The sequence below is a fragment of the Micropterus salmoides genome, unplaced genomic scaffold, assembly GCF_014851395.1.
Source record: "Micropterus salmoides isolate LMB-PRFRI ecotype aquatic unplaced genomic scaffold, ASM1485139v1 Ms_hic_scaffold_2, whole genome shotgun sequence".
In the NCBI taxonomy this organism is placed as follows: Eukaryota; Metazoa; Chordata; class Actinopteri; order Centrarchiformes; family Centrarchidae; genus Micropterus; species Micropterus salmoides.
In genome coordinates, this window is record NW_024041150.1 from 6,782,018 (window position 1) to 6,809,889 (window position 27,872).

The following is a 27,872-nucleotide window of genomic DNA, read 5'->3' on the forward strand; positions in this document are numbered from 1 at the left end:
TTACGGAGCCTGGAACAGGAAGACCCTCCAGTCGGCCGTCCTCAGGTAGAAGACGTTGGGTCTCTTGCTGTAGTCGGCTGCTCTCATGGCCAGAGAGTGATGGATGGCACGGCGTTCTTCACGTCCTCCTCCGTCAGCTCTCGCTCCGCACGGTACTCATCCTGTCAGCCAATCACAGAGCAGCACGACATCAGTATCCAGCCACGTTTAAACCCTAAACCCGCCGTCAGTCAAGTTTTCAGGACTAAAACCTTGCGGCAGCATTGTGTTGCCTTCTGCTCAGATTTCTCAAATTAACAAGATTTTGATGTTAAAACAAGAAGTTTAATGAGTTATAAACTCAGAATTTCTCTATTTATTCTGTTTCATCAATCATTCATCAGCTGTTTAACACCATTTGGGGGTAATTTGTTCTAAAAACATCTCACGCTTGTAGATAAGTTTCTGATTTGTTGGAAAGTGGCGGGGACATAAGGTCAGATTAGGGCTGTGAAGAGACACGTAGCTCGCTTAGAAATCACATGAACAGATGATGAAAAGATCTTCAACAGTGTTTTAAAGATATCCTCAATGCTGAGATATACATCAGGGGGGGTCTGGGGGGGCCTCCCTCAGTAAATGTTCATCTTTAAACACTGCACACCTGCATTCTGGTGAACGTTTCTGCAATAATTTATGGTGGAAATGTTTTTATTTATGTAAAAGGAAACACAGGATTCAGGTGGCAGGTTATATTTCTAAATCTAACCAAACTATAACAGAATCTCAGTCATGCTGCTCTCAGATCTGTTTCTCTCTGTAACATCGTCCTGCCGACATGATTTGGTCTTCCCTCCTCTTTTGTCACGTTCACAGGGAGAGAACAGAAAACTTGGCCAAAAACAACTGTGTCTGGAAGTTGTTAAACTGATCTGTGCTGCATGTTTTTGGGTCATTTTATAATCAGCAGCTTGTTTTTTTAGCTTAAGTTCCTTTTTTTTTGGACAGTGCACATTTGTTTCTTCCATATTTTAATTGCATTGCATGTTTTCTTAATGTGCAAAGAAACCTTTCTAAAAGGTATTTTCATTTGTATTTATACTTGTACTCCCCGGCGTTCATGACACCTGTGTTTCTGATACAGGTGCAACACATTTGAATATTGAATACAGTTCTCTGTGAGCAGCAGAATCAAGTTTAACTTGATCAGAGCCGATCAGAGCTTTTCTCAGGCCGACCTTTCTGTTTGATAAATTCAAGTAATCATCGAGATTAAAACAAAACAAGTCTTGAAATATTTCACTTTATGTGTAATGAATCTAGAAGATATGAAAGTTTCACTTTACAGAGCACTGCACGCCAAAACCAACAGTTTCTTCCCACAAGCCATCACAGCTGACTCCTGTGCAATAACCCAGTAACTCTGCCTCTAATCAGCCACCTGTTTACTGGTTTCCACTTATTATTTATTCACCATTCTCTATTTCAGAGCTGCTCATTTTGTATATTGTATAAACTGTTAACAAATCCACCTACCTAAAGTACACAACACCTGCACATAATACTTATTTATTCCTGCATTGTCTCAATCTGTCTGTTGTTTTTGTTTACAGTGTGTATAGATATATATATATATATGTTCTCTACACTGTAGCCTGTGTCTGATTTTATTATTGTATAAGTAAGCGTATCGTGAGCAACAATCCTGAGTCAAATTCCTCGTACGTGTACACATACCTGGAAAAAAAACTGATTCTGATACATTTTTTGAGATTATTTGTCATGTATTTTAAAAAGATTTTGATATAATGGGAAAAAAGGACTTCGATAGGATGAGAAAATATTTTATTTTTAATGAGAAACCAAGTAATAAGCTGCCGAACGAAGCGTTACTGTGAAACCAGAGAAGTTTTAAACCCTTCAAATCTTTAAACAACACGTTACATCTGAAAGCTCGGTCAAGGCCCTTTGGCGTCGCTTTTTAACGCCCTGGGGATCCCTTTAGTGTCATTTTTAGATGATTAAGGCTCCATGGTCAAGTTAGCAACGCTTAGCAACAAGGAAAATTTGCATTGTCCGGTTAGACTTTCAAAATAAAGCGGTAGCGAAACATCGGCATTTTTAAACGGCACGTTATTAAAGTCGTGAAACGTTGCAGTTTGGTTAAGTTTAGTCACAAAAACTACTTGGTTAAGGTCAGGAAAAGATCATGGTTTGGGTCAAAATATCTACAGACGTCAGTTAACACCTAAGTTAACTTGCATAACTTTAACTTATATTAAAATCTTTAATGTTGACTTCTTGTTTCACACAGGACACAAACCTCCTGGTTCAAAGTCGGGGTTCTGGTCCTCCAGCCGCCTCCTTACTCACTCTTTTGTTAATATCTATGGGGAGGTGACGGCGCAGTGGATAAGATCTTTAGTGTGAGAGACCCGGGTTCAGCTCCCCACTGTGACCATCCACCAATACTTAACCCCTCGTTGCTCCAGAGGCGTGCGACCTCTGACATGTAGAGCGATTGTAAGTCGCTTTGGATAAAAGCGTCAGCTGAATGAATAAATGTAAATATCATATACCTGCCTTCACCGTCACAAACTGACGCTACAGGGCTTCCCCCCCCACTGCGTTGAACTATGACGCTGTAGGGATCCCCAGTGCGTTACAGACTGACGCTGATGGTCTTGACCGTGCGTCCGTATGTGACGAGTCGGGAGGGTTAACGGGTTGGTTTAAAACAGTATAAAAACAAAGCGATGACATTAGAAACGGACTCAGATTTAGATCCTGACCCACATTGTTTGATGTTCACCCGATCTGGGACACGCAGAGTTAAAAATAGACCCTCATGTGTGAAACAGCGGGGCTGCTGGGAAATGTAGTTCAGATGTTTACCTTCTGCAGGTAGAGCACCAGACCCTTCAGCATGGCGTAGAAAGACTTCCACCCCCTCTTACCCCGTGGAGCTAGGAGAAACAAGGCATCATGGGAAATGAGTTCATCCAGCTGCTATCATAAAACACAGGTTACAGAATAAACAAGAGAAGAAGAAGTCAGAGCGACGTACTTCTCTTCCCGTCGGGGTCGGCGTGGACTTTGCGGACCAGGAAGCCGTTCTTGTACAGCTCGCCGTCGGCCTGATGGGCGACGCCCACCAGCGGGTTTCCTCCACTCCCCAGCCGCTTCATGGTGTGGGAGGCGGAGTCTGTTCGGACGTCGGCCAGCTCCGACATGGACTTCCTCAGCTCCTCTTCATCACTTCAGAGGACAGAAGGAACCATTAAAGATTCATCCTCTCGTGACCTCACATCGCTCTCTGCTCACGTGTCTAAGCTTCAGCGATGAGTGAGGACTCCTCATCATATTATATTTGGGATGAAACCCAGTTTAGTCCAACATATCCTGTTCATTTAAGATCCAGCAGGCGTCGAGTTAATTGAAAAACTCTGCAGCTGTTGGGCTCATTACAAACCATCTCTGTCTCCTTTACGCTCATCTGTGTTCATGTAATTGTGCATTTACTGATTAGGGGTGAGCAGCTTCACTGGTCTCACGATTACGATTGGTACCTCGGTGGGAATTTCTGGGCACCTCATTACGATTATGAGGCTGCGACTGTAAAACGAACAGGACACAGATGTATTTTTCTCACTGTGTGACGACTTGGTACTTTTAAAGCAAAGTATTTAACAACAATCCAAACAAGTAGGTAGAAATGAAATGCAGATATTTATGTTACGTCATATAAATGTAGCTAACATAGCATTATTACATGGTTACAGCTTTATCACTGACCTCTGCTGCTGCTGTTTATCAGCACAGAGTCAGATACGTGTTGAACTTCGCACTTTACAACGCTGCAGCCAAACCACGTTCACTCCACCTTAAATATCTGATCCTGTGTTTTGTCTCGTCTGCTGTCGCTACATGTTTGTCTTGTCCTGTAAGTGGATTACTGTAATCTGAGCACCGTGGGCCTTGAGAAGCAGCATTTCATTCATTTGTGCCCTCGACATGTGGATGAATGACAACAAACGAGCTTGAACTAGCAGCCAAAGAGCGTCCTGCTCAGCTTCCAGACCGCAGTCTGAAGAGGACATGTTAGCTAACGTTAGCGCTAACTGCCTCCTCTTTCCCAGCGGCTGGAAAACAACAGACAGACTTTAATTAACGGACACACTGTGACCTGCACTGTACATTTACAGCCAGACTGAAACGTAGCGCTCATGTTTAACTCTGCTTTCATCGTCACGTAGCTTTGAAGAATGAGGAGAGGACGCTAGCTAAGCGCTAATGGGCTTATTGACATTTGTGAATCGATTCAGAATCGTCCGCATCGCGATGCATCTAAAAATCAATTGTTTTCCACGCCGTTATTGCTGATATAATAAAACACATTATTCCATCAGTAAATCCCCAGAGACGGCTGCTTCATATTTGCTGGCAGACGTGGCTCGTATGTCATTATAACCGTAATAACTCCGATTTAAATGTAAAAAACTACGATAGCTTGTATTCAAATTAGCCGCTGAACTCTGACCTTTCGACTGAGGGCTAATCCGACCCAACAGGAGCTCACATGGCCCCTGTTATTTCCTGGGTAGACCGAGCCAATTGCAACCAACTGTGCCGATGACCGGCACTTCGTGTAGCCAATAAAATTCTGAAAATAACCAAGTAGGAAGTTCATTTTCTACCAGCAAATAAAAAGCACGTCTACGTCGAGCTGCCGGCTGATACGGAGCGACGCAGCAGCAGCCGCCAAGGGGCTGTTTCAGAAAAAATGCACTGTGGAAAACATTTTTCATGGTACTGGTATGAAGTTTAAACTTGTTCTAGGTAAGTTAAGGCTTTATGCTGCGGCCCCGCAGTGTTTCCCAGCTGTAGTTGTCTGCATGCATTGTTAACATTTTCAAGCAGAAATGAAAAATCTATTAGTTTTAGTGTGTTTAAACTTATGTTAATCAGTTCCAGTAGCTCTTACAGTCATTCTGACTTTTGGGTTAGACACTGCAGAGTGTTTCTTTCAGAGAAGCCCAAAACCAGGCAGATACTCCAGATGGTTCAAGAACTGCATTCAATTTACTTTTAAAACGAATTTTACAGGAATGTTAAGAGGTTAAAAAATAAAACAGCTGCAGAACATTAAGATCCAGACAGGAAGGAGAAGAAGAAGAACCGAGCACACACGCAAAATGCATATAATACTGCGCGCGTGTCCACAGTCGAGCCTGGGCGTCGGGATGCCGACCTGTAATTACAGCGAGGACAGAAAGCAGGGAACAGTTACCACGGCAACAGAGGCTTAAATAAGAGAGTCGGGGCAGCGGGGACACACACACAGTTAAAACCAGTGGAAACCAGCTGGTGGTTCAGACTGCAGGAGGAAACTTACATGGTCCACTGGAGCTTCTCGTTCTTGATGGAGCTGTACAGAGTCTGCAGAGACACAACACACAGTCAGATATACACATAAAAACACACCACAGAAACAGTCGAGTTTAACCTGCAGGTTTAAAACAGAAACCTGGACTCAGATCGTCTCAGTTCATTAGAGGAAGTTTGTCTTTCTGTCAGCAGAGAAGGCTGCAGATTTACAGAGCAGCTTTGATTGGATTTCCTCCTGTAGGATTTATTATGAAAGACTAATAAGGGGAACATCTTTGTCCCATTAACAGCTTTGAATTCAGCTCACTTTCTGTTGTTAACGTCGAAACTGCTCGTACCTGTTCAGAGCCAGTGTTTCCCCTACGATGTTTCTCCACCGAAACTACCGGCGTTGCAGAGTTACGGATATGTGGTGTCTGTTTAGCCTCGTCACCTTCTCCGTACACTTAAGACAGTTTTACTGCTAAAGTTTCTCCCTCCTGATGGAGCTGGATATTCAGATACCGAGCGACGAGACCACGACCACGACCACGACCACAAGAAAGCTGCTTTATTTATTGCCAATTATCGTGTTTTACTGAGTATTCTGTGTTTTACAATTGAAGCACCTTTTATCATCGCAGTCTGTGATCACATGTGAACAATGAGTTGAATCAGTATCAATGAATCTGATGTATTATGTAAATATCATAATATATGTGCAGTCATGTGATTGGTCACAGGTCATTACTTGACGCTGCTCTCCGGTGGGCGGCGCTGCTCCTTGTTTACAGTTTGACGGGATGAGGACAGCAGCACCGTGTTCCTGAAGCGCTGCGGGCAAAAACACTTCCCTAAATCTATAAATAGCATCAACATTTTTACAGATTCCACGACTTTCCGCGTTTTACAGTTAATTCCATTTGTTCTGTCAAATTCCACGTTGTGTGTGGAACATAGTTATATTATTTCCGGGCGGGTAGCTTTGGGGGTCGGGAACATGTTTCTCTGCTACTTTCCACAAGAACCACCGGAACTTCCTGTAAACTGTCTGAAAGTCCAAACCATCCAAAATAATGCTTTCACCCTAGAAAGGAACTGAACCATGGTCCAGTGTGATCCGGAGCTGAGAGCACCTCAGTCTGGTCCGGGGAGGTTTCACTCCTGGAGCTGTCCGGACTGAACGAGGTCCTTAATGACCCGGCCTTCATTAGAGACGGGCCTTTATTTAAATACCTGCTCTGTTTTAAATCATAGACCTTCTTCCAAACAAATATTATGCGCTTTCAAAGTAGTTTACCGGTTTTGACCTCACGGTGATTGATCATAAAAAGTTCTTCCCCCTTAACTGCGATTTATACTTCTGCGTCAAATCGACGGCGTAGCCTCTGCGGAGCGCCGTCATCTACACCTCCTCAAAAATGTAACTACACATCGAGGCGACGCGGACCGTGAGAGCTGTGATTGGTCGGCTAGGTAGCCTCGCAATGCCGACAGGAAGTGCCCCGTGCTTTGAAGTTACTTTTACTAGCGGCCAAACCAGCGGCTGTAACACGGTGGATCAATATATTTGTGAAATGACTCGTTTCGCTATCAGACTGTGATCCACTCGGTCGGTGACATTTGAAAAGGCTACACCGGCCGCACGTTTACAATTTTACCCCCATTCACGTTAGCCTGCTCGGCCGGCAAAAGTCGACACAGTGGACGCTGTAGCGCTGCTGCCGACTAGTGTTTGGGGGTGTAATCGCAGAACGACGGAGACACGGACGCACAAGAATAAATGCGTGGCTACGTGCGAAGCCTACGCAGGAGGATAAATCAAGCTTTCTGAATAAAGTGCTACGCCTACGTTCTGCATGCTGCCTACTAAATGAACGTATGGTGTTTATGTATATATATCAATAAGCTCACGTTGCATACAAATTCTTGTTAATCTAGTTTATATCCATATGTTTTCCTTTCAGTGACAGTTTTTACAACCTCAGGAGCACTGACAGGTTTCCCGGTTGTGAAAACTGCCTTCTTCTTGTGTTTGTATCCTGCGCTCTGCGGTGTTCTACCTCCTCTTGTGGTCTGTAAGTGCAAACATAGTGTCACGTTCTTAAATCTCAAACTGGGTGTTTCCAGGTTCTACCTTCTTCTTGCGGCTCTGCCGGTGCTGCTGTCCGTCCTGGGTTTTCCCCAGCAGGTCGGGGAAGGCCAGCGGCTTCAGGGAGCGAGAGCGGGGGGTTCTGGGATACCTGAACGGGTCGGTGTCCCTCGAGTCCCGCCCGCTCCGGACCGAGCAGAGCGACCGTGAGCGCATGCGGCCTGACGAGTGGATGCTGTTGACGCCAATCATGGTGGTTTTTTCAGAGTTCAGAGTTCAGAGCGTCTGATTAGCGTCCGATTCAGGTTCACAAGAGTCCGACTGGACCTCAGAGTCTCTGTGCTTAAAAACAGCGATCCAGGAAATGAAGAAGAGAGAGTCTGTTAACGGGCAGACGACCACAAGAAAACCAAGACGAGCTTTGGTTTGAGAGGGAAAGATGAGGCGCGCAGAGGAGAGGACGACCTCTAGATGACCTCCGAATAATTCAGAACTCTTCGTGAAACTCTGCAGGAGTCTCACAGACGTGTCACAGATCTGACTCCACTTTGACAACCAGCTCTGCAAAAAAGGAAAACCTGTTTCCAGCAAATGGAGAGCATGGATCTAGGTTTTAAACAGATGAGCGGACGAGCTGTGTGAATTGATTGTGTCCTCGGCGGAGCTCAGCCCTGCTGCATTATGGATCTTTATTCATTATGCATAAAAACACAGCAGCGTTTCATCCGGCTCATAATCCTGCAGGCTGACAGCCGGCGGCTCGCTCAGGTCTGTGGAGGCAACGCCACGAAAACAAAAAGACGCTGCCAACAAACACGTCACAGCCGCTGATCAGTTTGGACGCAATCTGCTGCGAGATTTATCTTTTCAGGTCCTTCAGGAGACTTTTAACCGTGAAAAAAACTCAGATTTTGGCAACTTTATACAATGTTTAGTTGATTAAACCGAATTGTTCCAATCCGGGCTGCAGATAATGATTCTTTTTGCTTATCGCTCAGTAAATTGAGGACAAATGTCCACAAGAACAGCAGAGCTGCAGGTTTATCAGAGAAATAAATACAAAAATACAATAACATTAACTAAATTCAAGATTTGAAGCAGCTTGTACTTCCTGTCCACGTCTCATTAAACAGCTCTGCAAGATTTATCTTCTAAAAAAGACTTTTTATGTTAAAAATTTCAGCATCAGGCAACTTTATACACAGTGTTGTTGAGACCGAGAGTAAATTATTGTTACAATACTTATTTTTACTTTACTTTATAAATATTGCCAAATTTCCACCTCAGGGTACCAAACAGAGAAAGAAAACAACAAATCTGCAGGTTTACTGAAGAAATAACTTCACAAATACAATTAATTTTATAATTAAGATGAATAAATGAAATGACTGATGGAGCCAAAGATAAATTCTGTCACTAAAATATTGGAAGCAGCTTGTCCTTCCTGTTCACGTGTCACTAAACCACACAGAGATTTATCTTTTCAGCTCCTTTAAAATACTTTTTATGTAAAAAATATCGTCATCGGGCAACTTTATACACAGTGTTTAAATGTGTGATTAAATAGAGACAGAGAGTAAATTCGCCCTGCAAATATTTTTGATTATTACTCGTTAAATTGAGGACAAATTTTCATCTCAAGGAGACCAACAGAGAAAGAAAACTGCAGGTCTGTCAGAGAAAGAAGTAAATATTTTCTGGAGGATGTTGTTTTGTTAAAAATGAAGTTTGGTTGTCAAAGTGGGGTCAGCTTCCTGTTGACGCCTCATTAAACAGCGACACACTCCAGACGCCTCGGTGTGTTTAATCCCATCAGCTCCTGCAGAGAAACAGCACCAACACAAAATATCCAAACCACAACTCTGATCTTCTGCTGCTGATTTTTCCAAAATGTGAGTCTGTTTTCAAACTGGCTGTTGAACGCAGCCTCCTGATGCTGCGGCGTTGGCGGCGGCGGCGGCGGTGGAGGAGAATCCCTGGGCTGCAAATAGAGATGCACGTCAGCAGCGTCCGCTCGCTCTCACGTCCAAAACATTCACCAGGAAAAAAAACAAAAAAAACAAGAGAAAGAGAAAAGAAAGACGGGAAGGCAGGGGCGAGCGAGCACACCCACACATGCAGAGAGAGAGAGAGAGAGAGCACCCCCAAAACTGACGTCAGCCTCCTGCTGAGACGCCACAACCCCGACTGAAGACGGAGGATGGAAGGAGGCGGAGAGGTGGAGGCAAGACAGGGATGAGCTGATGGGGAGGACAGAAAAAGAGGAGAGTTTCTCCTGTTGCACTCTGGGAAAAAAAAAAGAAAGAATCCCTCCTTCCTCCTCCTCAGACGCTGATCTCTTCGTCCTCCACTTCAACTCCCACTCTTCTTCTTCTACTCCTCCTTCGCTTGTTGTCGTCTTCGTCCTGCAGGAGAATCCCTCCGTCAGGTGAGCTCACTCCTCCTCCTGTTCCTCCTCCTCCTCTCCTCTGCTGAGAGACTCTGTTGAGGAGCGCTGCTCGCCCTCCCTCCTCTCTCTCTCTCTCTTTTTCCCCCTCGCTCTCTCAATGCGCATTTTCTCCCAGCAGCAGCCAATGAGAGCGCAGGGACTGGAGCTTCAGCCCGCCCCTGCTCTCCTTGGAGCTGTCATCATTGAGGACTCAGAGAGCTGAATGTAAATGCAGGAAAAGACTCAGCGCCATCTAAACTGCCTGTTACTATAAAATATATATACACATTATATATCTTACATATATTAATGTGCTGCTGAATGAACAACACAGTTTTATAAAGGGAAAAGTGACACACGGAGAGCAGCTCTACGTTCTTATTATAAATAAAATACCAAAACAAGTAGAAAGTTAATAAAAATGAAATATTAAAATATAATATATTTTAATATTTCATTTTGTTATGTAAATATATGTTTTTATATATCAGAAAGTAACATTTTACATTTTGTTCTTATTTTATAAAGAAATATTTTTCCATTGTTTTACTATTTTATTTCTTATTATATGTTAAATAAATCTAGTGTATTTTAGTATTTCATATATGTATTTAATTTATCTTATTTTAATCAAATTTAATTTAAATTTAATATCTAATTAGATTTTATTGACATTTATAATCCTACATTTATTGTACAGTCAGGAGGAAAAAACCCTTCTGATTTAAACGTCTTAAATCAGAAGCAGCCTCGCGCCGCAGACGGCGTTCGCTCAGACTAATTCACAAATGAAAAATGATTCATCAGGTGAGTTCAGACTCGGGGCACAAACACACACACAGTCCATTTCATTAACGTGTCCTCGCTGAGCTGCAGATTCAACATCACATTACATAACGTGAAACACGTAAACACACCGCGTGACTTAAATCTGCTGCTGCCTTCATCTTCACACAAACCTGTTGAACACGTCGTCATCTGGAACCTTTAAACACGACGATGCTGATTATTATTCTGAGACAGAGAGTAAATTACATTTATAATTATTAATGTGCTCTTACTAATGAGTCAGCTCTGACTTCCTGTTCACGTCTCGTTAAACAGCGTCACACAAACACACTCCAGACCGTCTCAGTGTGTGCGTTTAATCCCTCCACACTAACAAACACATGAGGAGGTGTGGAATTCATCAGCAGGAGCACGCTCAGTCTGAAAACGCCGTGTTGCGCCCGGTTTACAGGTTTTTACTTCTGCGTCTAAATCTACTCCGCAGCTTGACGTGCACTTCCCCAAAATGTACCTACACGTTGCGGCGACACTGACTGCATGAACTGTGATTGGTCGGCTTGATGATATCATTTCCTCGGAGCTCCCAGGAAGTGCCCTGTGCCTTGAAGCCAGTTTTACTAGCGGCTGAAACTGCGTAACGTGTATTTCACACTTGGTAGAAAAATGTGCCTCTCCGTGTCTTTACATCGACTTTTTATGTAATCGTGTTTTCATCATGTTGTGTAGGAAACCAGTAAAAAACTGTGAAGAAACGTAATTACAAAGACCACAAACCCAAAAGTCACTGACGTTAACGTCACTAAAGCTAACTTTACTAAAGCTAACGTCACTGACGCTAACATCACTGAAGCTGACGTCACTGAAGCTAAAGTCACTGACGTTAACGTCACTAAAGCTAACTTTACTAAAGCTAACGTCACTGACGCTAACATCACTGAAGCTAAAGTCACTGACGTTAACGTCACTAAAGCTAACTTTACTAAAGCTGACGTCACTGAAGCTAACTTTACTGAAGCTAACGTCACTGACGTTAACGTCACTAAAGCTAACTTTACTAAAGCTAACGTCACTGACGCTAACATCACTGAAGCTGACGTCACTGAAGCTAAAGTCACTGACGTTAACGTCACTAAAGCTAACTTTACTAAAGCTGACGTCACTGAAGCTAACGTCACTGACGCTAACGTCACTGACGTTAACGTAACTAAGGCTAACTTTACTAAAGCTGACGTCACTGAAGCTAACGTCACTGACGCTAACATCACTGAAGCTAAAGTCACTGACGTTAACGTCACTAAAGCTAACTTTACTAAAGCTGACGTCACTGAAGCTAACATCACTGAAGCTAAAGTCACTGACGTTAACGTCACTAAAGCTAACTTTACTAAAGCTGACGTCACTGAAGCTAACGTCACTGACGCTAACATCACTGAAGCTAAAGTCACTGACGTTAACGTCACTAAAGCTGACGTCACTGAAGCTAACGTCACTGAAGCTAACATCACTGAAGCTAACTTTAAAGCTAACATCACTGAAGCTAAAGTCACTGACGTTAAGGTCACTAAAGTTAACTTTACTAAAGCTAACGTCACTGACGCTAACATCACTGAAGCTAAAGTCACTGACATTAACGTCACTAAAGCTAACTTTACTAAAGCTGACGTCACTGAAGCTAACATCACTGAAGCTAAAGTCACTGACGTTAACGTCACTAAAGCTAACTTTACTAAAGCTGACGTCACTGAAGCTAACGTCACTGACGCTAACATCACTGAAGCTAAAGTCACTGACGTTAACGTCACTAAAGCTAACGTCACTGAAGCTAACGTCACTGAAGCTAACTTTACTAAAGCTAACGTCACTGACGCTAATCTCACTGAAGCTAAAGTCACTGACGTTAACGTCACTAAAGCTAACTTTACTAAAGCTAATGTCACTGACGTTAACGTCACTAAAGCTAACTTTACTAAAGCTAACGTCGCTGACGCTAACATCACTGAAGCTAAAGTCACTGACATTAACGTCACTAAAGCTAACTTTACTAAAGCTGACGTCACTGAAGCTAACGTCACTGACGCTAACATCACCGAAGCTAAAGTCACTGACGTTAACATCACCGAAGCTAAAGTCACTGACGTTAACGTCACTAAAGCTAACGTCACTGAAGCTAACGTCACTGAAGCTAACTTTAAAGCTAACATCACTGACGCTAACGTCACTAAAGCTAACTTTACTAAAGCTAACGTCACTGACGCTAATCTCACTGAAGCTAAAGTCACTGACGTTAACGTCACTAAAGCTAACTTTACTAAAGCTAATGTCACTGACGTTAACGTCACTAAAGCTAACTTTACTAAAGCTAACGTCGCTGACGCTAACATCACTGAAGCTAAAGTCACTGACATTAACGTCACTAAAGCTAACTTTACTAAAGCTGACGTCACTGAAGCTAACGTCACTGACGCTAACATCACCGAAGCTAAAGTCACTGACGTTAACATCACCGAAGCTAAAGTCACTGACGTTAACGTCACTAAAGCTAACGTCACTGAAGCTAACGTCACTGAAGCTAACTTTAAAGCTAACATCACTGACGCTAACGTCACTAAAGCTAACTTTACTAAAGCTAACGTCACTGACGCTAATCTCACTGAAGCTAAAGTCACTGACGTTAACGTCACTAAAGCTAACTTTACTAAAGCTAATGTCACTGACGTTAACGTCACTAAAGCTAACTTTACTAAAGCTGACGTCACTGAAGCTAACGTCACTGACGCTAACATCACTGAAGCTAAAGTCACTGACGCTAACATCACTGAAGCTAAAGTCACTGACGTTAACGTCACTAAAGCTAACGTCACTGAAGCTAACGTCACTGAAGCTAACGTCACTGAAGCTAACTTTACTAAAGCTAACGTCACTGACGCTAATCTCACTGAAGCTAAAGTCACTGACGTTAACGTCACTAAAGCTAACTTTACTAAAGCTAATGTCACTGACGTTAACGTCACTAAAGCTAACTTTACTAAAGCTAACGTCGCTGACGCTAACATCACTGAAGCTAAAGTCACTGACATTAACGTCACTAAAGCTAACTTTACTAAAGCTGACGTCACTGAAGCTAACGTCACTGACGCTAACATCACCGAAGCTAAAGTCACTGACGTTAACATCACCGAAGCTAAAGTCACTGACGTTAACGTCACTAAAGCTAACGTCACTGAAGCTAACGTCACTGAAGCTAACTTTAAAGCTAACATCACTGACGCTAACGTCACTAAAGCTAACTTTACTAAAGCTAACGTCACTGACGCTAATCTCACTGAAGCTAAAGTCACTGACGTTAACGTCACTAAAGCTAACTTTACTAAAGCTAATGTCACTGACGTTAACGTCACTAAAGCTAACTTTACTAAAGCTAACGTCGCTGAAGCTAACGTCACTGACGTTAATGTCACTAAAGCTAACTTTACTAAAGCTGACGTCACTGAAGCTAACGTCACTGACGCTAACATCACTGAAGCTAAAGTCACTGACGTTAACGTCACTAAAGCTAACTTTACTAAAGCTGACGTCACTGACGCTAACATCACTGAAGCTAAAGTCACTGAAGCTAACATCACTGAAGCTAAAGTCACTGACGTTAACGTCACTAAAGCTAACTTTACTAAGGCTGACGTCACTGAAGCTAACGTCACTGACGCTAACATCACTGAAGCTAAAGTCACTGACGTTAACGTCACTAAAGCTAACTTTACTAAAGCTGATGTCACTGAAGCTAACGTCACTGACACTAATCTCACTGAAGCTAACGTCACTGACGCTAACATCACTGAAGCTAAAGTCACTGACGTTAACGTCACTAAAGCTAACTTTACTAAAGCTGACGTCACTGAAGCTAACTTTACTAAAGCTGACGTCACTGAAGCTAACGTCACTAAAGCTAAAGTCACTGAAGCTAACGTCACTAAAGCTAACGTCACTGAAGCTAACGTCACTGAAGCTAACTTTAAAGCTAACATCACTGACGCTAACGTCACTAAAGCTAACTTTACTAAAGCTAACGTCACTGACGCTAATCTCACTGAAGCTAAAGTCACTGACGTTAACGTCACTAAAGCTAACTTTACTAAAGCTAATGTCACTGACGTTAACGTCACTAAAGCTAACTTTACTAAAGCTAACGTCGCTGAAGCTAACGTCACTGACGTTAATGTCACTAAAGCTAACTTTACTAAAGCTGACGTCACTGAAGCTAACGTCACTGACGCTAACATCACTGAAGCTAAAGTCACTGACGTTAACGTCACTAAAGCTAACTTTACTAAAGCTGACGTCACTGACGCTAACATCACTGAAGCTAAAGTCACTGAAGCTAACATCACTGAAGCTAAAGTCACTGACGTTAACGTCACTAAAGCTAACTTTACTAAGGCTGACGTCACTGAAGCTAACGTCACTGACGCTAACATCACTGAAGCTAAAGTCACTGACGTTAACGTCACTAAAGCTAACTTTACTAAAGCTGATGTCACTGAAGCTAACGTCACTGACACTAATCTCACTGAAGCTAACGTCACTGACGCTAACATCACTGAAGCTAAAGTCACTGACGTTAACGTCACTAAAGCTAACTTTACTAAAGCTGACGTCACTGAAGCTAACTTTACTAAAGCTGACGTCACTGAAGCTAACGTCACTAAAGCTAAAGTCACTGAAGCTAACGTCACTAAAGCTAAAGTCACTGACGCTAACATCACTGAAGCTAAAGTCACTGACGTTAACGTCACTAAAGCTAACTTTACTAAAGCTGACGTCACTGAAGCTAACTTTACTAAAGCTGACGTCACTGACGCTAACATCACTGAAGCTAAAGTCACTGACGTTAACGTCACTAAAGCTAACTTTACTAAAGCGTCACTGAAGTTAACGTCACTAAAGCTAACTTTACTAAAGCTGACGTCACTGAAGCTAACGTCACTGACACTAATCTCACTGAAGCTAACGTCACTGACGCTAACATCACTGAAGCTAAAGTCACTGACGTTAACGTCACTAAAGCTAACTTTACTAAAGCTGACGTCACTGAAGCTAACGTCACTGAAGCTAACGTCACTGAAGCTAACTTTACTAAAGCTGACGTCACTGAAGCTAACGTCACTAAAGCTAAAGTCACTGAAGCTAACGTCACTAAAGCTAAAGTCACTGACGCTAACATCACTGAAGCTAAAGTCACTGACGTTAACGTCACTAAAGCTAACTTTACTAAAGCTGACGTCACTGACGTTAACGTCACTAAAGCTAACTTTACTAAAGCTGACGTCACTGAAGCTAACTTTACTAAAGCTGACGTCACTGACGTTAACGTCACTAAAGCTAACTTTACTAAAGCTGACGTCACTGACACTAATCTCACTGAAGCGAACGTCACTGATGTTAACGTCACTAAAGCTAACTTTACTAAAGCTGACGTCACTGAAGCTAACTTTACTAAAGCTGACGTCACTGAAGCTAACGTCACTGACGTTAACGTCACTAAAGCTAACTTTACTAAAGCTAACGTCACTGACGCTAACATCACTGAAGCTAAAGTCACTGACGTTAACGTCACTAAAGCTAACTTTACTAAAGCTGACGTCACTGAAGCTAACGTCACTGAAGCTAACGTCACTGAAGCTAACTTTACTAAAACTGACGTCACTAAAGCTAACGTCACTAAAGCTAAAGTCACTGAAGCTAACGTCACTAAAGCTAAAGTCACTGACGCTAACATCACTGAAGCTAAAGTCACTGACGTTAACGTCACTAAAGCTAACTTTACTAAAGCTGACGTCACTGACGTTAACGTCACTAAAGCTAACTTTACTAAAGCTGACGTCACTGAAGCTAACTTTACTAAAGCTGACGTCACTGACGTTAACGTCACTAAAGCTAACTTTACTAAAGCTGACGTCACTGACACTAATCTCACTGAAGCGAACGTCACTGATGTTAACGTCACTAAAGCTAACTTTACTAAAGCTGACGTCACTGAAGCTAACTTTACTAAAGCTGACGTCACTGAAGCTAACGTCACTGACGTTAACGTCACTAAAGCTAACTTTACTAAAGCTGACGTCACTGACACTAATCTCACTGAAGTGAACGTCACTGACGTTAACGTCACTAAAGCTAACTTTACTAAAGCTGACGTCACTGACACTAATCTCACTGAAGCTAACGTCACTGACGTTAACGTCACTAAAGCTAACTTTACTAAAGCTGACGTCACTGAAGCTAACGTCACTGACGCTAAAGCCAGAGAGCTTCCATGTGTAGATGATGTGACCAGAGGTCGTTGGATTAAACACATCAGATTAATAAATGAGTACCGGACAGGTGGACAACAGTGATCAGGTCTGATCGCGTTGTAGAACACAGATGGCTGTTTATTTATATTTCACATATTTTAAGTTAATCAGATATGGAGCTTGTTCGTTTCAGACGCTGGTACACGTGTGTTGTCATCAGGGTTGTCGTGTTGGTGCAGGAAGTGTTTATTTCTTTTAAATGTTGGGAAATCTAAATCAAACCATGAAAATCTGGAGGTTTGGAAAGACAAACAATCATCAGTGTAGTCCTTCACAAACACTGCGAGAGAGGAAGAAGAAAAACCCTCTCTCTGAGAATAATTCATGTTGTTCACTTATAAAGAGTCTGAATTCACTGTTTTCTTCCTCTCAGTCAGTCGGAGCTGCTGCCCACGCACACACACACACTAACAGAGAGGGATGATGATGATGATGATGGAGGTGAAGAGGTGACGCAGATTCATGCTGATCGCTCGGAGGCTGAGATGGAAACAAAAGAGTGGGAGAAAGAGACAGAGAGACGCACACACTCGTTCAGCCCGGCAGTCATGAAGAGCTGAAATTAATGCGTCTCCCTGTTTCTTTGTCGCTCTGACAATCACGGGCCAAGGATCCCTGTGCGTCGTGCAAGTGTGTGTGTTAGTGTGTGTTAGTCGTGCAAGTGTGTGTGTTAGTGTGTGTGTTAGTCGTGCAAGTGTGTGTGTTAGTGTGTGTGTTAGTCGTGCAAGTGTGTGCGTTAGTTGTGCAAGTGTGTGTGTTAGTGTGTGCGTTAGTTGTGCAAGTGTGTGCGTTAGTTGTGCAAGTGTGTGTTAGTTGTGTAAGTGTGAGTGTTAGTTGTGCAAGTGTGTGCGTTAGTTGTGCAAGTGTGTGCGTTAGTTGTGCAAGTGTGTGCGTTAGTTGTGCAAGTGTGTGTGTTAGTTGTGTAAGTGTGAGTGTTAGTTGTGCAAGTGTGTGTGTTAGTTGTGTAAGTGTGAGTGTTAGTTGTGCAAGTGTGTGCGTTAGTTGTGTTTAGTTGTGTAAGTGTGTGTGTTAGTTGTGTAAGTGTGTGTGTTAGTTGTGCAAGTGTGTGTGTTAGTTGTGCAAGTGTGTGCGTTAGTTGTGCAAGTGTGTGCGTTAGTTGTGTTTAGTTGTGTAAGTGTGTGTGTTAGTTGTGTAAGTGTGTGTGTTAGTTGTGCAAGTGTGTGCGTTAGTTGTGTAAGTGTGTCTCAGTCGTACCTTCAGCAGATCTTTGGGGAAGTCTTTTCCATCGTTGAGACCTTCCAGGTTGGAGACGAACTGGCTGCTGGACATCCTCTTCCCCACGTTCTGCACACACACACAGTTTTAAATAACTGTGTTAGTTGTATTTAAATAAAGTTGGGGGCCGAACGAGAGTCGGGTTAAAATCAGAAAGGTCCGAAAAGAAGCAGAACCTGAATCCTACATTTCCCATAATTCACCTGGACAGAATAGGTGAGGTGCATCACTTCCTTTATAATTTATTTAAACACTATTTAACAAGAGTTTTTTCTGTACAGTGTTACGGTAACGTCAACAAGCAGGAAGAAGTCTGTGAGAAAATGTTTCTACTTGTCAGCTGATTTATTCCCTCAGTAAACTCTTTCCTGATGAGTTTCTGGTCTCAGTCGCTAGTTTCAAGTCTTCTTCAACACAGCATGATGTTCATTTAGTAAATTATGGTCCCATTTAGAGGAACAGAGACCAGGAAGCAGGGGAGGCTTCAGGGTGGAGCTACCTCGTGGATGGAGGCGACTCGTATCCGCTGCTCTGTGTACATTTAACCAGCGCCGCTGAAAAAGCTCATCGGGAGACCTGCTAACATTTACGCATCTTCAGGTCCGCTCAACATCCACGACCCCCTGAAGCAGCTCTGCGCCCCCCAGTTTCACAACCTTTGTCTCACAATGCGTTTTTATTTAGCTTTAAAGTTTTGTTTCTGTTTGCAAGTTAGTTTCTTTTAAGGGGAGAAAACGACAGAAATATACGTTACTGTGACTTAAGATCTAAGCAGGCGTGACCTGCTCCTGTTCAGCAGCAGATATATATACTTTTACTGCAGCACGAGTACTTTTACTGTGACACTCAGTACGTGATATATACTTTTACTGCAGGACGAGTACTTTTACTGTGACACTCAGTACGTGATATATACTTTTACTGCAGCACGAGTACTTTTACTGTGACACTCTCAGTACGTGATATATATACTTTTACTGCAGGACGAGTACTTTTACTGTGACACTCAGTACGTGATATACTTTTACTGCAGCACGAGTACTTTTACTGTGACACTCAGTACGTGATATATATACTTTTACTGCAGGACGAGTACTTTTACTGTGACACTCTCAGTACGTGATATATATACTTTTACTGCAGCACGAGTACTTTTACTGTGACACTCTCAGTACGTGATATATATACTTTTACTGCAGGACGAGTACTTTTACTGTGACACTCAGTACGTGATATATATACTTTTACTGCAGCACGAGTACTTTTACTGTGACACTCAGTACGTGATATATATACTTTTACTGCAGGACGAGTACTTTTACTGTGACACTCTCAGTACATGATACATATACTTTTACTGCAGCACGAGTACTTTTACTGTGACACTCTCAGTACGTGATATATATACTTTTACTGCAGCACGAGTACTTTTACTGTGACACTCAGTACGTGATATATACTTTTACTGCAGGACGAGTACTTTTACTGTGACACTCAGTACGTGATATATATACTTTTACTGCAGGACGAGTACTTTTACTGTGACACTCAGTACGTGATATATATACTTTTACTGCAGCACGAGTACTTTTACTGTGACACTCAGTACGTGATATATATACTTTTACTGCAGCACGAGTACTTTTACTGTGACACTCAGTACGTGATATATATACTTTTACTGCAGGACGAGTACTTTTACTGTGACACTCAGTACGTGATATATATACTTTTACTGCAGGACGAGTACTTTTACTGTGACACTCTCAGTACATGATACATATACTTTTACTGCAGCACGAGTACTTTTACTGTGACACTCTCAGTGCGTGATATATACTTTTACTGTGACACTCTCAGTACGTGATATATACTTTTACTGCAGCACGAGTACTTTTACTGTGACACTCTCAGTACGTGATATATATACTTTTACTGTGACACTCTCAGTACGTGATATATATACTTTTACTGCAGCACGAGTACTTTTACTGTGACACTCTCAGTACATGATACATATACTTTTACTGCAGCACGAGTACTTTTACTGTGACACTCAGTACGTGATATATATACTTTTACTGCAGCACGAGTACTTTTACTGTGACACTCTCAGTACGTGATATATATACTTTTACTGCAGCACGAGTACTTTTACTGTGACACTCTCAGTACGTGATATATATACTTTTACTGCAGGACGAGTACTTTTACTGTGACACTCAGTACGTGATATATACTTTTACTGCAGGACGAGTACTTTTACTGTGACACTCTCAGTACGTGATATATATACTTTTACTGCAGTACAGACTGTGATGGTTTATTTAAAGCTCATCTAAACGCTGTGATCGTGTCACTACTGCTCTCGCTCACTCAGCTAAGAGGAAGTGAGCCCGGACTGTGTGATTGGACAGCTTGTAGTCGCGGCAACGGTCATCACTTCCTTTAAACAAGTTAGCAGAAGTCCCGTCACTTCAGTGACTCGCTCGCACTGCGGTGCAGCTCAGCTCCATCTGAGGAGGACCTGAGGATGAAGAGCTACAAAGGTCAAACCAGGACACGTGAGACGGCCCTGGTGGGCAGTCCTCTACAGTCCTTTATGTTTCCTGTCCCTCAGGAGGAGGAGGAGCCTCTGGCTCTGATGAACAGCTGATCGACAGTCTGAAGGAAAAGCTTTCAAAGGCGGGACTCACGTTTCCATGAAGGTCTGTGTTCAGCAGCATGACGGCACAGGTCAGAGTGTGGACGCTGTCTGAGGGAGACACAGGTGAGAGACACAGGTGAGACACGTACAGGTGAGAGAGACAGGTGAGAGACAGGTGAGAGACACATACATGTGAGAGAGACATGTGAGACACGTACAAGTGAGAGAGACAGGTGAGATACATGCAGGTGAGAGAGACAGGTGAGACACATACAAGTGAGAGAGACAGGTGAGACACATGCAGGTGAGAGAGACAGGTGAGACACATACAAGTGAGAGAGACATGTGAGACACGTACAAGTGAGAGAGACAGGTGAGACACATACAAGTGAGAGAGACAGGTGAGACACATGCAGGTGAGAGAGACAGGTGAGACACATACAAGTGAGAGAGACATGTGAGACACGTACAAGTGAGAGAGACAAGTGAGAGAGACAGGTGAGATACATGCAGGTGAGAGAGACAGGTGAGACACATACAAGTGAGAGAGACAGGTGAGACACATGCAGGTGAGAGAGACAGGTGAGACAGAAAAGTGAGACAGACAGGTGAGACACGTACAAGTGAGAGAGACAGGTGAGACACATGCAGGTGAGAGAGACAGGTGAGACACAGGTGAGAGACACATACATGTGAGAGAGACAGGTGAGACATATACAAGTGAGAGAGACAGGTGAGACAGAAAAGTGAGACAGACAGGTGAGACACGTACAAGTGAGAGAGACAGGTGAGACATGTACAAGTGAGAGAGACAGGTGAGACACATGCAGGTGAGAGAGACAGGTGAGAGAGACAGGTGAGACAGAAAAGTGAGACAGACAGGTGAGACACGTACAAGTGAGAGAGACAGGTGAGACATGTACAAGTGAGAGAGACAGGTGAGACACATGCAGGTGAGAGAGACAGGTGAGACAGAAAAGTGAGACAGACAGGTGAGACACGTACAAGTGAGAGAGACAGGTGAGACACATGCAGGTGAGAGAGACAGGTGAGACAGAAAAGTGAGACAGACAGGTGAGACAGAAAAGTGAGACAGACAGGTGAGATACATACAAGTGAGAGACACAGGTGAGACACATACAAGTGAGAGACACAGGTGAGACACATACAAGTGAGAGACACAGGTGAGACAGAGGTGAGAGACATCCAGGTGAGATACATACAAGTGAGAGAGACAGGTGAGACACATGCAGGTGAGAGACAGGTGAGACACATGCAGGTGAGAGACACAGGTGAGACACATGCAGGTGAGAGACAGGTACCTTCAGTGGTCAGGCTCTCCGGGTTGCACTCTCTGTACCTCCTGGAGAACTGAGCGAGGACTCTCTCTCTCTCCTGACTTTCTCCCACCAGAGCGAACCGGGTCAGAAACGTCCTGAAGGCCACAAACACACACCGTCAGGAAGCCCTGTGATTGGACGTTCCTTACTGAAATGCATGCTGGGAGCCGCAGTTTTTAAGGTTATATGCATGTCCTCGGTCTTCTGGTACCTTTGAGTCTTTATTAAAGAAGCATTTCTACCACAGCTGCTGATGAAGCAGGCTGCGAGTCACCTGACAGGAAACTACCATGAAGCTGTGTTTTAATGTGGATCAGAGGGAGGAGAGAGCTGACCTGAGCGCCTGATCGATGGTCAGCCCCGTGAAGTTAAAGTTACTGAGATACTCCTCTGCGACCAGCTGACTGAACTCATTACTGCAGAGACACAGAAGAAGAATTAATAACCAATCACAGCCCTCCACCGGGCTCAAGGCGTCGGACACAAACACACACTGACTTCTTGCCGAGGTGTCGAGCCACGTCCGACTTCCTGAAGCCGTCCAGGTTGTAGAGGCGTTTGGCGAGACGTTTGGCCGCCTGCAGGTCGGCCTTCGTGCCGTTGGCCAGCGCGTCATCGCTGCCGCCGAGCGCCAGGCGCTCTGCCACGTCGTCCTGCGGGTACAGCAGCTCGGGCGGGCGGTTCCCCGGTCGCTCCCTGACAACACAAACACGCACATTTCAGGACTTTCAGGTCCGTTTTCTTGTTCTGCTGTGAGGCGACAGCTTCCTGTTCTCAGAGTTCCTCTAAGCTGAAAGCTGTCAGCAGGGTGGTGACGGCGTCAGATCTTCACGGTACAGTTTCACAGTTTCACAGCGTACAGCAGTTAAAGAAAACAGAACCAGTTATTCCATCCTGACAAAGCTGGAAAACTTTGTTTTTAAAAAGGACATGTAGAAATAAATAAGCTGAGCTTTTATTTTGCGGTAGATAATCAAATAAGATAAGGTCTAATCATCCCGCGCTGCAACTGCCGTCACTCATCACTACTTTATTTATTATTTATTTTATTTAATACTTTATTCTCTGCTTCGTTAACAGGGTTTAAAAAGGAGAGCAGAAGGAAACTCATCAGTAGGAATTAGAGGGTTTTCCTTCAGACTCTGGTGGGTCAGCTTTAGCTCCACGGGTCCAGCTCAGGATCTCTGTTGTAGTTTCTACCTGCGTCTCTGTGGTCTCGGAGTTTAGTTTCACTCCCGTGTTCCCGTTTGGACTTTCAGACATCAGCCTTCTGCTGACCTTAACCAACGTAGGACGGGGGAACTACGTGCACCTTTGAGGAACAGGTGGGGGGGGTATAACTCCACACAGGAAGTCCTGATACTTCTGCTGTAAATATCTGAGACTGTTCAGCAGCCGCCTCACCTGACTGATCCAAACATTTAAAGTGCTGATTCAAAACCATAAAGTTCATCTTGTTCTGCCGTCTCACTGAATGAACGCTGACTGGTGACCCTGGTGACCCTGGTGACCCTGGTGACCCTGGTGACCCCCCCCTCCCGCAGTGAAAGAGCAGGCAGACTCCAGGACCCTGGGGAGGTCTGAGGGTCTGGGCACTGTTTGAACCTCAAGACCAAACCGGCATCTGTCAGGACTCAAAGCCTTGAGTCATCGTTTTCTGCAGAGTAACCCGCTGAATGTTATGTTTCCATGGTTACAGTGCAAACAGGAAATGCTGGCAGCTAAAAGCAGCACGTCTCCTGATGATGCAGATTGAACTTCTGAATACAAAGATTAGATATCTGAATATAGAAAATTACACGCTATCCACACGCAGGAAATGATTCTGCATTTTCTTTTAGATCCAACCCAAACCCCAAAGCATGATGGGAACCCAGGTGGCAAAAATAAGAGAAAAAATGACAAGAAATGGATGGAAATTTGATTCATTCAAAAAAAACAAGCTCTGGAGAACTTCAGTCTACTGAAACACCTCAACTACATTCTGTTCAGACCTTCATGTTCCTCTGACGTTCCCTCCAGCGCCACCATCGGGTCGACGTGTTAATGTGTCCAACACTTTGCTTTATGACCAAACACCTGCAGAACTAAAGACATTCCCATCAGCTGTCGGCCACAGCAGAGATTTCTTTGCACGGACCGACAGCAAAAGTCACACGAGAGGACAAAGAGACTGTGGCGGCGGGAAACAGAGTGGGAGTCGACGCAAAGTCAATACGGAGACCTGCACAGTAAGTGTAGAATAAAGTATTTTAATAAAAACACCAAAACTCTGTCAGCAGCATCGTGTTCCTGCTTTTCATGACTGATGAGGGCCAATCAGGAAGCCAAACGTGGGCGTCTGCGTCATCGTTTTCACCTGTCAGCACTAACACGCTCTCCGGAGTTTCAGCAGCGTTTTAATCTTCTCCGTTTTAGGTCTCTGGATTCGCCGTTTCAGTCTGGACGGGAGGCGGAGACGCAGCAGAAGGTCTGAGTTTTAAAAGGAAGACGTAGGAGCGAGGACGGAGAACATGGTGAACGGGTGCCACGACGGTCGTTCAGACAACGACCCCACAGAGGTGCAACAGTTTCCCTAGTCTCGGACGAGGACTAGGAAGAGGACTCCTCGTGTCTCGTGTAATATAACAACTGCTCAACATCAGCACGTTAGCATTTAGCTCAAAGCGAACGCAGCCTCGCACAGCTGCAGACCTTCTCCAAGTCTCCCCACGTGTGGCGGCAGCGACCCAGATCTGCAGCATGTGGGACATTAGTAAAAATAAACTGTTCCTCAGTGACCTCAAACATGTTCTTCACATTCACGCTGATCGGTGAAGAAGTGACACGCTGACTTATCGGTTTTCTGTCCGTCTTTTTAACCTGCAGTGAAGTTACATGGGAGTCTTTACTTGTTCTCTCACACTCAGAAACAACCGGCTCGACCTGTCCCACATGCAAATGACCACATCTACACAAATGACATGTAAAGTCCCGCCGCTCTTCTCTCCCTCTCTAAACTTTAAACACTATGATCCAGAATAACGTGTTAGTACAGAAATGCATGATTAAATACTTGAGATATTTAATACTTCCATCCATCTGTTCCTCTGTAAACACGCTGTAACGTTCCCTCCAGCTGCCTCGCAGTCTGCAGCCTATTTTTAACTGCAGTGTTTGCTGCTGCATCGACCGGCGGCCCCTCAGGGATCAATAACACACTTTCATTCACTCTCACTTCGGTGCAGCCCGGCTGAACTCCGCCTGATGTAACGCACCTCTCTGCTGCCGTTGAAAGGAGTCCGTTCTCCATCAGCCGTCCGTCATCGCCGCCTCGCTTTGAATAAATCCACTCTGTCAAACAGAGCAACTCGAGCACCGGGAGGAAATGAAGTCAGAGTTGTGAATGAGAGTCAGAAAGTAGGAAGTGGTTGAACCGCAGCGTGGTCGACCTCTACTTCCCTAATGAACGCCAACTTCCCTCCAGCGGACCGGGCTCGCTCAGGTGTGGCAGGTAAACATCTCTCCTTCACGATGAAAGATGTGTCGACGCGACGAGGAGCTCTTAAAGGGGAACTTCCACTAAAAGGTGAGTTTATACAGTAAAACTTCTATGTCCTTGTGCTGCACCTGAATTTCCCCTCTGGAGATCAGAACTGACGAAGACTCTCGGATGAGGGACGAAGCGTCTTCTAGTATCTTCAACCAGGTCCAGACTTTAACCTTCTGTGGATAACTTTACCCAGGAACTCTTCTAGAGACTTTATCCCCAAAGAGTCCCTGCTGGGGGGGGTAGTACTTTCCGAAAGTACTGGTACTTTGGGGGGGAGGGGCTTGCCTTGCAGTGAATTTCTGAATGGGTGAGTGGAGGCTACTGGATTTAACCCTGTTGGTCACCGCCACCTAGTTCCAGGAAGATCTACCTAAAATAATAATAAAAATGAATCAGGAATATCTCCTCAACCATCAGGCCTAGATCCATCATTCTGGTCTCCTTTGAAAGGTCAGAAGCTGAGGAACATGAATCCATCCTCTGTGTCCATAATATATAATAAACTAATTGAATTCAGAGCAAAGACTTTGCCAATAGAAGCCATTTGGAATCGGGAGCTTTAACATAACTCTAGACTGGAACAGAGTGCGGTTCAATCTTACGATCAAATCTCACTTCAACTAATTCCCTTTAAAACCCATTCACAGAGCATAAGAGACGTCGGATGAGACTACAGGCTGCACATGTTCTGGACCCGTCCTGTTGTCTCTCAGTACTTGATACTGTTTATGTTCCTAATCCTGCTTTTTGCTCTGACATTACCTTGAAGCAAATTCAGTATAAAATGCTGTTTGCTGGGTTTACATCTGCAAAGAAAACCCAAATTACCCACTGGTTCTCCCCTGATGTATGAAAGAAACCGTTCTGGGTGCGCAGCCTTGTTAACTTGGTCAATCTGGAACCACGACTCAACAAGGCTCCGCCAGAAACTGCAGAAGCCTGGAAAAACTTTGTCTAATCTTATCTTTTGGAAAAGATTTAATAGCTGGGGGGCAAAACACCTGCCCAATTACTTCACTGTAATATAACTGTTATGCCTTTGTGATGTATTTTCATTCTACCACTGCTATAATAGATGTCCTTGTTCATGGATATGTCTGCACCCCCCCTATACTAATAAAAATGTTGATCACAAAAAAATAAACCCATCATACATTATTTTACAATTACAGACAAAATGGAGATGCAATAAAGAGAAATATGATATTTTCATCCTCGCCTGGTAAAAAAAAATATTTTGAAATAAATAAACCATCAAAACCATCATGAAATGGATTATAATGCATCTGAATATCTTGTAATACACCTGGAATGCAACTGTAAATTTAATGAAAATAAAGTAAAATACAACAGTTATCACACAATATTTATAAAATATACCAGGCGAATCATATTTTGGTAATATTTCATGTTTAAATGTTGACTTTTATTGGGAGTTGGGTTTTGTTGGGAAGTTTAAAACCCTATTTCTGTCCAGCCACGTTCCAAATAACATGAAGGTGAAATATTGATAAAAACAGTGAACACGAATCAATTTTCCAGCGACCAAAAGCACTCCCATGCTTTACAGGCCTGCAGCGTGTCCCTCTGTGATGGGGGGGGACATCAATCGACCCGGACTGAGCAGACCTTTCATTTGATGCAGCTCCTACTGGTCGGCCACCAGACCGCCAAAAAAGACTGTTCCAAAGCGTCACTCAGACGTGATGCTGCAGCTGATCTGCAGCTCCTGTCGGCTGGAAATGTTTTAATAAATTTTGTGTTTCTTTCTCTGTGCTGGAGTTATTTTAAGAACTGGATGGTTTTATTTTATCCAGTTTGTTATTAAATGTGTAACAAACTTAATCCCGTGTGTCTTTTCATTACACTCCACACAAAAAGCTGATTTTAATGGTCTGTAGTCTTTCATTATATTCCAGGCAAATGTTGCAGATATAATGATGCCTGTGATCTTAATCTGCAGGTCTTTTCTCTATTAATTGATGGTTCGGTTAATAAAGTGTTAGACAATAGTGAAAAATAGTGCAAGGTTAAATTAATTAATTATATTCCGTTAACATGAGAAAGCGGAGAAGCTCTTCTTAACTCAACCTGTCACTTCCTGTGCAACGT

At 43.5% G+C, this 27,872-nt stretch overlaps 1 protein-coding gene and 1 pseudogene across 1 annotated transcript; one reads left to right on the plus strand and one right to left on the minus strand.

The window, feature by feature from the left end:
- LOC119911287 (PH and SEC7 domain-containing protein 1-like) lies at positions 1–25,902 on the minus strand. The gene is given in 11 exon segments (XM_038730113.1): positions 1–107; positions 110–161; positions 2,875–2,945; positions 3,047–3,237; positions 5,375–5,418; positions 18,221–18,310; positions 20,938–20,996; positions 22,211–22,323; positions 22,564–22,644; positions 22,727–22,924; positions 25,486–25,902. Coding segments are annotated over 11 exon segments (1,041 nt in total). The 5' UTR covers positions 25,521–25,902.
- Positions 25,673–27,872, plus strand: part of LOC119911288 — a 6,809-nt pseudogene continuing 4,609 nt past the window's right edge.